At 38.4% G+C, this 11,844-nt stretch overlaps 1 protein-coding gene across 1 annotated transcript; it reads right to left on the reverse strand.

Annotated features, from left to right (window-relative positions):
• Positions 1 to 3,010: 3,010 nt before the first annotated feature.
• On the reverse strand, positions 3,011 to 10,386 carry tmx1 (thioredoxin-related transmembrane protein 1). Its single transcript, XM_079573948.1, has 8 exons — positions 10,162 to 10,386; positions 8,793 to 8,908; positions 7,016 to 7,061; positions 5,265 to 5,393; positions 5,079 to 5,124; positions 4,876 to 4,977; positions 4,728 to 4,794; positions 3,011 to 3,363 (listed from the first exon to the last, which is right to left on the reverse strand). The coding sequence occupies exons 1-8, from the start codon at positions 10,371 to 10,373 to the stop codon at positions 3,146 to 3,148; spliced, it is 936 nt and encodes a 311-aa protein (XP_079430074.1). The 5' UTR covers positions 10,374 to 10,386; the 3' UTR covers positions 3,011 to 3,145.
• Positions 10,387 to 11,844: the final 1,458 nt, after the last annotated feature.

Here is an 11,844-nt window from a genome sequence, read left to right on the forward strand (position 1 = left end):
CGCGTTCCCAACACAAACCGTCTCTCACTGGTTAAAGAGAAAATGCAAAATATAAAATTAGTCCGGCGTTAAAAACATTCAAAAAAATCCATCAACTCCTTTTAACAAACCAGAATCAAGGAATATTCACAGGCAAAAATGACACGATAAATGTTAGTTTCATATGTAACGAAACGGAAGTCCAGCAAGGTGGATGTTTTATCAATGTACAGTAAATCAGGCTTGTTCAACTCACACGGTTCTCTGAAAATCACTATCGCTTCCTACAATAAATTAGTCTTTGTATCGATTCGCTACAAGTTCAAACCATCCTGGAGACTCCTAAAATGTGCGTCTTTACAGTAGACATGAATAACTTAAGTAAACCATGAAAGAAAGAATATATTATAAAAATAAACGTTTAAATGGAGATTGAATGAGTTAGAGGCAAAGCTAGTTCTAACCAGATTGTGATCATTTGAAGACAGTTTTTTGGCTCGATCTCAATCAAACTAACACTTGATACATTTGAAAATACAATGGCCCTAAATTTGATTTCCTGTATCAATTTTCAAAAGAAACACCCACAAGAAAAGCTACAGAATTTGAACCATAGATACAAATGGCGTCTCTGGAGTCGCCCATATATGGTCAACAGTTAAGGGGGAAAACAATTGAGAAAAATCTCTAATTATTCAAAAACTACTTCAACAATTGCTGAATTATGAATATAGTTTTATACTAAATAAAGAAACAAAGACATGGAGGGGAGCAAAGTGGTTCAACAGCCCATAAATACATAAAAACACGGAGAATGCTAACTTGATGCTACATGTTAGCATCGGGCTAATGCTAACGGTTAGCTAGCACTAGCTACAACTGCTGTTTTTTCACTTCTACGGAACAATCTTCTATGAGAAAATCCAGATGGGCCCGATTTAGGCTTGACTTTATTTATGTGTGATAAATAAGTGAAAAATTGTGTTTCCCAAAAGATTCTATTTTCCCCCTCGGTGAAGCCACGCCCTCTTCTATGACGAGATGCCGTCTGTATCTATATCCTTTATCTTGGTGACAGCTTGAAGCTCGAAAATCCTGCTGCTTTATTTCCACACAAAAGCACCACCACCCACTAAAAACATGTACAATACGGTTCTTTATGGGAAGAGATACTGAAGCCTTTTCTGGTAAAATGGAGGTCAAGTAACATAAAAACCAAACGCAGAAGAACTAAAGGAGATTATTATATGAAATTCAGCAATTTTACACAATAAGTCAATGGCGCTTCACACATTTCTTAAACAAATAACAAAAGTACTGAGGCCTGGACACATTCAAACAATATTTACACATCAAGCTCTCAAACACTTTAACTCACTTTATAATGGTTTGAAAATCGAAACCCTACAGTATTCGAAACATTTCTGAATACGAACCAGGAGTGAAGTCCTAAACACACATTTAGAAACAATGCATAGATAAAAGTAATCAATCAAAGCGACCGCACCAACACATCTTTGATATTTTCCTCGCCCGTTCCGATCAAACCCAGCCTCCGAGATGTTTCGTCCCAAAAAGAAACCAAGAATCGTGTTCCCAGCGGAGTCGAAAGCGCCGAAAGCGAAGTTTAACAAAAGCAGAAGCCGTTTTGGATGGTGCGCTTAGACACTTCTTGCTGGAGACGCTGCTGCTTTGCCCCAACATGGCCGCCCTCGGGTCGAGTCTCTGTGGCCATTGGATTAAACTTTACGTCTCAAAACTTCCCCAACACCTCGACTCCTCCTTTTCGCTTCACTCACACAAGAGAAATGGATCAGACCTCACTTGCGTTCATCATTTTTGCAGCTTTATTATATTTTCCAGTGGAAATTTGGATTAAAAATATGTTGTTTTTTTATCTAGAAATAAGATACATATTATTTAAAGGGACTATACGGAGTTTAAATTATGTATTTTCCTCCCCCTACATGTTCCAACAATGTCCTAATGTGTAGAATGAGCTCAGACCTGTTCACCACAACTGCCTCGAAAATCCTGCAGTCACTCAAAAACGTGTTAATTTGGATCCGAATTGCCGTCATGCACGAACTTATTATAGAAGGTGCAGCTACACGCAAGACCTGAGGTGGCAGTAGTGAGTTTAAAATGGCAAACTTGCATCTAGCCCCGTTGATGTCAGAAGATGAGTTTAAAATGATCAAGAGAAACTATCGTTAGGATCCGGCTTCAGTCTGTCACACAACCTCTTAACCCCCGTCTGAACCAAGCACATTTTCTGCAGTTTGACTTGACCCAAATCTAAAAGTAAAAAATTTCGACCAAAAAAACGCAGCAAAACATGTGACAAAAAAAGTGATGAAAAAGCACCAAAAACGTGACAAAAAAAGCAACAAAAATGTGGCGAAAAAGATCAGTTTTGTGGATCCAAGTTTTCAAATGAAGCATCACTCTGGCCTATAGGCTTATGGTCCAGTCGTACTTGACTGAGGTGGGGGTTAAGAGGTTAACATGCAAACAAATGAGCCAGGTTTTCCCTCTCTTGCAACAGTAATCCATGTGTCTCATCTTATTAATGTTAATAATGCTAAATCCTGTGTCTGAAGTGTCACACTGCCACAGGGATTCGCGTCAAATCCTGCAACGCGCTGGTGCAAAAATACTTATTCCACTCCAGTTTTACTTGGCACGGCAAAATTACTTATTAAACACATTATTTGTGGAACCTCAGCATTGACATTTTACCTCCTATAAGGAAATTATGTCTCTGTAGGAATTCTTTAGTAAGAAGAGCTGGAGAGGACTTTGACTGGGGGGCTCCTCCTGCTGCAGCTACTAAAAAAACAACTTTCCATTTCGATTTACAGTGTGGTTTACTATTTCTGCACGGCCTGATAAACACTTTGAACCAAAATAATGTTGGATTATGGGCTTTAAAAATGTGTTAACACTGCTTTCTTAATTGGAGTAGTTTTGCTGTGATGGACTCAGCCAAGCTCTTTCACAATACTTGACTTTTGAGAATCTGATATTGAAATTCTTTGGAAAAGTCTTTTAATTTGGGAACATGTGGCCCCAAAGTCTGCCCTCCTTTGTGGACAGGGCGAAAAGTGAAGGAATCGAGGAGTTGAGGCTTTGAGGACGTAAGTTTAACGCGTCGTGATCTGATCTAGCTCTCGCTCTCGTCGTCTTCCTCGGCGCCTCTGGCTCTCACCGCTCTCTTCCTCACCGCTCCGTCTGTGGACTGAGCAGCGTTGTCGGAGCGGCCTTCGGGGGGCGCTCTCCTCCGTCTCCACAGCTCCTCTTCATCCTCCTCGTCCTCCTCTTCTCCGTCAGCCTCGTGCTCGTCGTCCCGGAGCAGCCGAGCCGCCTCCGCCGCCTGTTTCTCTGCAAGAAGAAACATCCAAACACTCATGAGACAAAGTCCGTTTAACATCACATCCTCCTCTTAAACCTTCATTTAGTTTCTGCCTCAGTGTTTTATCAGATTCACTTTAAGCTGATGGAAGCACCACCTAAGAGGGATAATGCATCATCTATTAATATATTAGGTAAGCAAGTATCTGTCTATCACTGTATATCTATATCCATCTAAAACAGCGGCAGGCTTCATATTCTGGTTAGGACTGGGAAAAAGCAGCATTTTGACATTACACACCAACTATAATATGGTCAAGCTTTGTATGCCTTTCAATGCCATTTTGATGCCCAACTATTATATTTCTAATGCCACAAATGCAAAACATTTCTTAATATTTGCAAAAATTCCATGAAACAAAAGTAGTTTGCTATTTAAAAGCAAATGGAAATACTACCCAAAAAGGATCACAATTTCTGCAAAAATAATACACGAGTGATGACAATGGTAAGAGATTTAGATTTAATGCATGTTGGAATCTGAGTTAATCTTTGTAAATGCCATTTAGGGCATTCAATTTGGCAATATTAAGACAATGTTTGTTATTTGAATTTCAGTTTGGGCCGTCTTGTAATGAAATTGCTACTGGAACAGGAATTACTTCATTTTAAATAAGATAAATTACTTGAAATGAGACATACAAGTTTTCCATTGGCAATAAGGCAGTCCATGTCTGGTCAAAATTAGCACAAAATCCAATTAATTCACGCACTTTTAAGATACTGTATGCTCTTTTTTTATCCAAGATAAAAGAGCATACAGTATCTGTTTCTTACTCATTTTGTGTAAGCAAGTACTGTGAGTAAATCATTTTAAGCGGTAAAAGCTTCATGTCGACATATATAATCGATGTTTGTCTAGGTTTTATGTATTATTCCTCAGAATTTATTTTTCATATCCATGACATACTAAGATTTTCACACGATTTCATGTTTTGTTTCATTACTAAATTACATAACATTCGCGTAAATCAGAGTTTTACACTCATTACTCAAGTCATTACTCAAGTAACATTTCAAGTACTTGCTTACTTTGTTAATTAATTGTGACCCAAATAACCAGGATCTTCTACTTGAGCAAAATTAGTAACGTTACTCTTGAGTAAATATCATAATTTAACATTGGTTCGGTTCTACATAAGTTCAGTGAACTTCAACCTACTCCTTCTGAGTTAGCAAATTCACTACTCCTCCTGTCAAGAATGTGTGTTGTTGTTGTTTTAATGCTGCGCAAACTAATAAAACTGAAATTATATATTTAGGCGACTCCACCCACGTCTCCAGAAAGAACAACCTCTAACAGCTAAAGTTGAAATGTGAAAGAAGAGACTCACTCTGGTAGTACTCTGAGGACGAAAACCTTCTGGAGGGGAAGACATAATCAGCGATGAACACCAGCAACTGCAGAGACAAACGAGTGAGATAATCAGAACGACACGCTGCTGCTGAGGAGTCTGAGATCAGAGCGTGAATATGACTCACCAGCCCCAGGGCCAGTCCAGAGAACAGCGTGATGAGGCCAAAGATCACGTACGAGCCCCAGTTTGGGATGCCCAGCTCGTCCGTCATGTAGTTATGGCAACGCTGAAGAGAAACAAAAAACAAAATTATGAGACCACTTTTTAATGTAAACCTGTTAAAATGATCAATTCAGTAAAATACAATCAAATAAAAGTGTGACTTACTCTGATGAACATGGAGAGTTTGAACAAAGCAGACATTGCGTTCATTCTGCAAAGACAAAATAATTGAAATCCAAGTGCTTTATTGCTTGATACAGTATTTTACTCAATAAGTCTGAAGATTTAGGATGATAAACAAAGAGATGATGTGGAAAGCAATGTAATAAAGTGAATCTTAAGTGTCCTTACAGAAAAGAGGAGGGTCCAAACCAGGAAGACACGGGTTCGATGGATTTCCATTTCTGTTCATCGATGAAGCTGAGGAAGTCGTCTTTGGTTCGAGCTCCGTGGTACTTTCTGAAAACCCCGTCTTTACAACTGGAAAATAATCAGTGTCATCATTACTAAGATATTTATGAAGCAAAGACACAGGGGCCCGACCGATATACCGGACCGACATTTAGGTATTCTCAATATCTGCTACCGGAACCAAAGTGAGAGAGACTTCCTGATTCTGTTTGCGCTGGAGAATCATCACAGTGAAAATCAGTCGCAAGTTTGTTCAACCATTTTCACACATGTTGCAGACTTTTGCTTACGAGATAGAGACAGAAAGTGTTCAGAATCTACAGATTTTTGTCTTTCAAACAAGCTCCCTCTGAAATACCTACTAAACATGAACGTCCTGTATAAATCAGCCCTTTGCCCCTCAAACAGCGCCCCCTGCTGTCACAGTTCAACACTGATGTTTAGACAATTCATACACAGGATTACAGATGTGTTGGGGTAACGTATTACAAAAGTAACGAGTTACAAAAATAAATGACTTTGATCAGAAACTAAGGAATATAACATATTACCTACACAAAATACGGGAATGTATTAGCCATTACAATTAAAGCAACAGAATTACAAGTGGATTTTTATGTATGAACTAAAAAACGCCAAACCCTGGTGTATAAGTTAATGTCGTCAAAACAAAACCTGAAAGAATGGGGAGCAAAGGAAAACTCTAACTGCACTTATGCTCAGTGGCATAATTACTATTTTCAATTTGTATTTTGCCAAAAGTAACTCAGCTACATTTTTGATGACGAGACATTGTTTTAAACGTTGGCCAAAAATATAATCGGTGCACATCGGCCATAGAAAAAAACGCATATGTGACCTCTACTAGGTATTTATATATACTTCTATGCTTTTACTATAATAATAAATGTTTAACTATTGGCTATTTGAGAGATAAAAGAAACTACATTGAATTAAATTACTTAAAATATCGGCCTATATCAGCCTTCGGCCAACCCCTTCACATCGGCATTGGACCCCAAAATTTTTTCAATCGGGCCCTAAAAAACACTTAAGTCTGCTCTCTAGTGGTTTAGAAAAGGCACTACAGCCTGGGGCCCTTACGCTGCATGAACACAAGTGCAAATCTGAACATGACCTCATCTCTGAGGACAGAAATAAGTCATGGTTATTATGAAATCATCATTAGACATCCTTCAAATCCTATCTTTGCTGTTTACAGTTTAAACATCATGCTAACTCAAAATAATTTCATGCTATAACATTTTCAGTAGATGAATTAGGATTATATAATGCATTCAGAACCCCTGAAAAGTAAACCAAGCCTTTGTTTAAGGATAGGTTATGAAGTTGGCAGTTTGGATTTTAAACCTCTCGACATTTAGACTCAAGCAGCAAAACACACAGCACGACATTGAAGCAAGTCTGACTAACCACAATTTGCATTATCAGGCAAATCACCAACAAAAGGAAGCTTGCACTGGCGTGGCTTCTTATCACGCACTTGTACAGCTGCATTTCAACAGTGACACTTAAAGTAATCATATATTTTAATGTTTGCACACAATTCAGTTCATGCCACGAGCAAAAACCACTGACAGAACATTAAAAATAGGCTTATTTTTAATCAGACATCTGCAACTGACCACAGCTTAGTTTCAAAAGCAGAAACCGCACAGAGCCACACTTACTGGTAGATTGTAGGAAGTGAAGTGATGATGAATCTCCCACTCAGCCCTGAAAGAGACAAGAAACTGTTTGACAAAGAAACATTTTAAAATCATGCCATAGCTTGCACTCCATAATTAAATAGAAGTGAAAAAGCAGGTTTCGTATTGTCTACATGGCACAAATACTTAAAGTGACACCATGGAGCATAACTGTATAATGTAAAATGATCTTTAAAAGGAAAGTTTCATATATTAGAAGCATTAACTGGTGTATGTATTTCCATATGTATGTCCAGAAACTGCACAAAGAGACAAGTTAAAATGGTGTGTTAATGTGTTATATACTCCAGCAATGACCCACTATTTCAACAATAACCCAACATGCCCTTTGTAACTTGACCTGGGACGTCCCATTTGGATCGTGCACTCGTAACTTAAAACAGCTAAACATTGTCTCCCATGATGCATTGTACGAGACACTGCTTAGGGTTCATTTCAGCTTAGAATACAGGATTTGTTGGAGAGGTTTCAAAGGGGAAACAGAAGTAGAGACTCTTCAAATATCACGGGGGGTTAAGTAAGAGGACACTTTTATTCATGTTAGAGATTTTAATAAGCTATGACTAAACCCAGGAGGCTATTGGAGGGATATGCAAATGACAGTCGTGTGGGAGGGCTGGAACTAGTGCTGTTTTAGGAAGCCCTTTAAGTTTTAGTCTTTTGGTTGAAAATACTTTAAGTTTTAGACACATTTTAGTCAGTTCTACATGTGATAGTTTGTGTCACATTTTAGTCAGACAAAAATTCAAAAGTTTTTTGTCAAGTTTTAGTCAGTTTCATTATAAAAAGTAATTAAGCATTAGTGTTTATTTCTTTTTTAAATTATGTTAAGTATCAGAAATTGGGATGAAGGTTGACAGGCTGTACTAACCTTTTAATAATAATTAGGGCTGGGCGATGTGGCCAAAAAAGAAAATCTCAATTTTTTTACTCAGTTTGGACGATCTTAAATCGACTTTATTTGAAATAAACTTTAAAAAGTCTCCTGATCTTTGAAGAAAACTAATCACAGTCCTGCTCATTAATAATTTCATAATGTAGCTACAATTAGGCCCATTAAGAAAACATAACCCTTTATTTAAACATTGTTATTTCTGTTTTAGATATTCCTTGTCTGCTCTCAAAAGTAAAACCTCTTAATAAGCCATGGAGTTTTCAAAAGTGTTTTAGTTTCATCGTCTTCATGCCTCTGCTGTGATTGACAACCGTCTCCATGGAGACTCAAGGGAAAGGGGCGGAGTTAAATGGTCCGCTCAGAGCAGAGTGAGAGAAAGGCACAGGAGCAGACCGGAGGAAAGAAAACTCCACAGCGTCCTCTTAAAACACAACACGCGGCCTTTGTGAAGCAGCAGAGATCGTCAGAAAGTCCCTGCTCAAGGCAAATGTACCATCGCATGAAATATTATTTGACTGCTCAAGCACCTGGCTCATCACCAAGATCAAACTGAGACTTACTGGAATAAATTATGTAAAAACTGTGAGTAAACCATGTCTAAACTCGAAAAACACCTAACTTATGCGTTCTACTAAAGCATGGAAATGAGTGTCCACATCCAGCTGCAAACAACAAATAAATAAGCAGATAAGGTGTTATAAATGTTTAAATCTTGACTGAACAATTTTGAAAAAACTTTCAAACCTCGACTCAATGTCTCACCGGTCCCACAGCTTCACTTCACCTGAACCATCCCGTCCTTGTGCAGTAAAGTTAGTAGTATTTTTCCAAAGTATCACATACCAGGCTGCTCGGTGACATCCACCTTGGCGATGTTGATCCCCATGTCGTCCCCCCAGTCGGCAAACTCCTTCCACGTTAGCTGGAGCTGCTGGCACGCCGGACACCACGGAGCATAGCTGTACGGGGTCACATTACAAAGGACAATAAGCCAAGGTGCCATGGGAAGAATCTCAACAGTGCATGGGAATTTTACATCTAACACATTTGGGAAGAGGGCTGCAATATTTGCCTACTCCTTCAAATATCGCAATGAATTTATTATTGCGATATCTTCCTAAACCACTAACAGTACGTATTTTTTCTTTTAATCACAATTTGTCAAAACAAGACTGCATTGAAAAGGAAGTAGGCTTTTCTAGTATAGAGCTTTTCTTTTAAGCTGGAAAAAAAAGTACATCTCAGCCAGACAGAAGACCTCAGAGATGTTGCTGATTACCGTTGCTTTATCTCCATCCTTTACTAAGTAGTATACAGTTTAACATGTTATTGAGGTGTGCAAAATATACTATATACAGTGAGACATTCATTTAGTGGTAGTGAAAAGATTTTGAAACTGAGACAAGTCTACTGTAAGATGATTCACTTGCAATGTGAAACTATACACACACCTATATGAGGACATTTCCTTTCAAGTGGGGGAAGTGCGTACGGTGATATATTTTTCACCAGTTTGTACAATATTAATTTGGTAAACATGTGTCACATTCATTTCCTTTATTACTGTGGAACTACTTGTCAGGAGCTACCTTACTTTTGGCGGAGGGATATTAGTTCACTTATAAAAGTCACTGCAGACATTACTACTAGGTTTCTTCAAATAAAGTTTCCTGAGGAGCCATTTCCACAAAAACAGCGCACAAACCTCAAGCCACTTCCTATTTTGAGCCTGATATTCAATGCAAAACCACACTGTGAATATTTCTCTCTTGAAAAGTCAATATTACCATTGAGTGAATCGTCTTGGTACCACTTACCCCAATGTATACGATGTTAGTGACAGATTTACCTATAAAAATGATCGCCTCCCGTAAAATGCACACATTGTATACATTGATCACAATAAAAGCAATACACAACCAGCCTTTCCAAATGTTGTTACTCACTTTAAAGCCTTAAATGTCTAAATTAGTGAGAGACAAGATGACAGCTAGCATCCAAGTCATAGTTCAGTAGCGTTACAGTAGCCACACAAATAGTTCCGTTTGACCAAATATACAATTTAAACAAACAAATTACAAGCTTAAAAAGGTATTCTTGGCCAATTACGCTTTCAAACGTTTAAAGGAGTCGGCACGTTCGCTGTAATTCTCAAAATCAGCGCTAAACGAGGAGGACTAGCCGGTTAGCCTTTAGCATTAGCGGTACTTACAATTCAATCATCCATTCTCCTGACAGGATGTCCTCCCAGTTCGAGTCGGTCACTTCTTTCAGGCTGTCCGGCTTGGCTTTCACCGGAGACGATACAAAACTAAATATAAAAACCAGACAGCTAAAGAAAAATAGCAGCTTAGTGTCCCTGAATAAAGAAAACATTGTAAAAGTCCTGCTACTACTTCTGCTGCTCGCTGCAAAACACGCCATGGCTGTGGGGGGCTTTCACTTCCGCATTGCGCTCCCCGCGTAAGGTCACGTGATTTTGAAATTTAACCACGATTAATAGCAACAAAACTATTTTTATTAATATACATATATTTGTTTTATTGATTATTGAATCAAAACATCACGTTACAACTTCCCAATAAGAAAAAAAAAAAAGGTTATTTATATTTTCCGATAGGTGGCGGTATTGTATCTGAAACAGTCCCTAGCTGCACATTACTACACATTACTGTATATTATAAATCTTTGCTGCATGTACGGATTGCTCCTAAAATCAGGTGGGTGAAATGCTCCCAAACAAGAATAAATAGGCTATAGCTGCAGGTAATAAATGTGCTGAACTAACGTCTTTACTGCAGATTGCAAATACAAAAGCCTAAATGTCTTTGGTTTAAGGCTATCAGTCTAGCACAGGAGTACTTCACAGGTCTGTCACCATGCAGAACATCATTAAAACCTTTATTTTTGTTGTTAATTCAATTTACATCATCAGTACGACAGGAACACAGTGGAGTCGCCTATTATCTTTCCAAATACACTCAAATATCAATCAGTCAGTTCATTTTATTTTCCGCTTTTGGTCTTATCTCTCCCCACAGGCCCCGTATACATTTGCCATTTTTATTCAAGCACATTGTCCTGCCTTATCTCCCCCTCCTCCTGTGAGTGAGTCAGTCAGTCGTCCGCTGCTCTTCTGCCTGAGTGGATCTGGAGAAGGGCCTGTTATCAGTGTGGAGTTACAGAGGTAAAATGGCCGTCAGTTTATCGCAGCTCTTCAGGTTAAAAATACCTCCAGGTTTGACATCCTTCTGTGACCCGGGACTCTTCCTCCACACATCAGCTCTGCTCCACTTTACAGCTGCGAGAGTCTGACTGAAATAGCAGCGGCAGGACAGACATGAATTGCATGGACATTTCTAAACGCTCATAATCCAGTCCAACTCAGATTTTTATTGGTAATTCCTAAAAGCTGCAGCTGTTTATGTCCTTTGCAGAGTATAGGAATACAGCGGAGATAGCCCAATTCATCAAGTAGCAATAAAACCTGTTAACACTAATGGATCCCAATTTCTGTACATTATTTATTTTTGTGAGGTCATTTTCTCCTTCTAATGCACCATGTTGTACCCTGTTTTACCTTTACAGTATATATATGATGAAAATACTCATCATATTTATACTGTAATGGGAGTATATAATTGTAAATGTTGTAGACTAAAGTTACAAATGTATTCTCTATACACAACTATTGAGAAAACGTATCAAATATGAATTAAATCTTTATAGCCATAACATTACTTGTATTTGTTGTTATTAGAAGAGTAAAAATCATCAGCTAATTCTTCAAGTCCCGTACAAGCTGGTTACTTCATTGGGAAAAAAGTCACTTTGTCTATGATCAAATGACTTAAAAGTGCTTGACAAAGACAGGTACGAAACAACTCCTCCAAGC

Source organism: Gobius niger (genome assembly GCF_951799975.1).
Source record: "Gobius niger genome assembly, chromosome: 16".
Taxonomy (NCBI): Eukaryota; Metazoa; Chordata; class Actinopteri; order Gobiiformes; family Gobiidae; genus Gobius; species Gobius niger.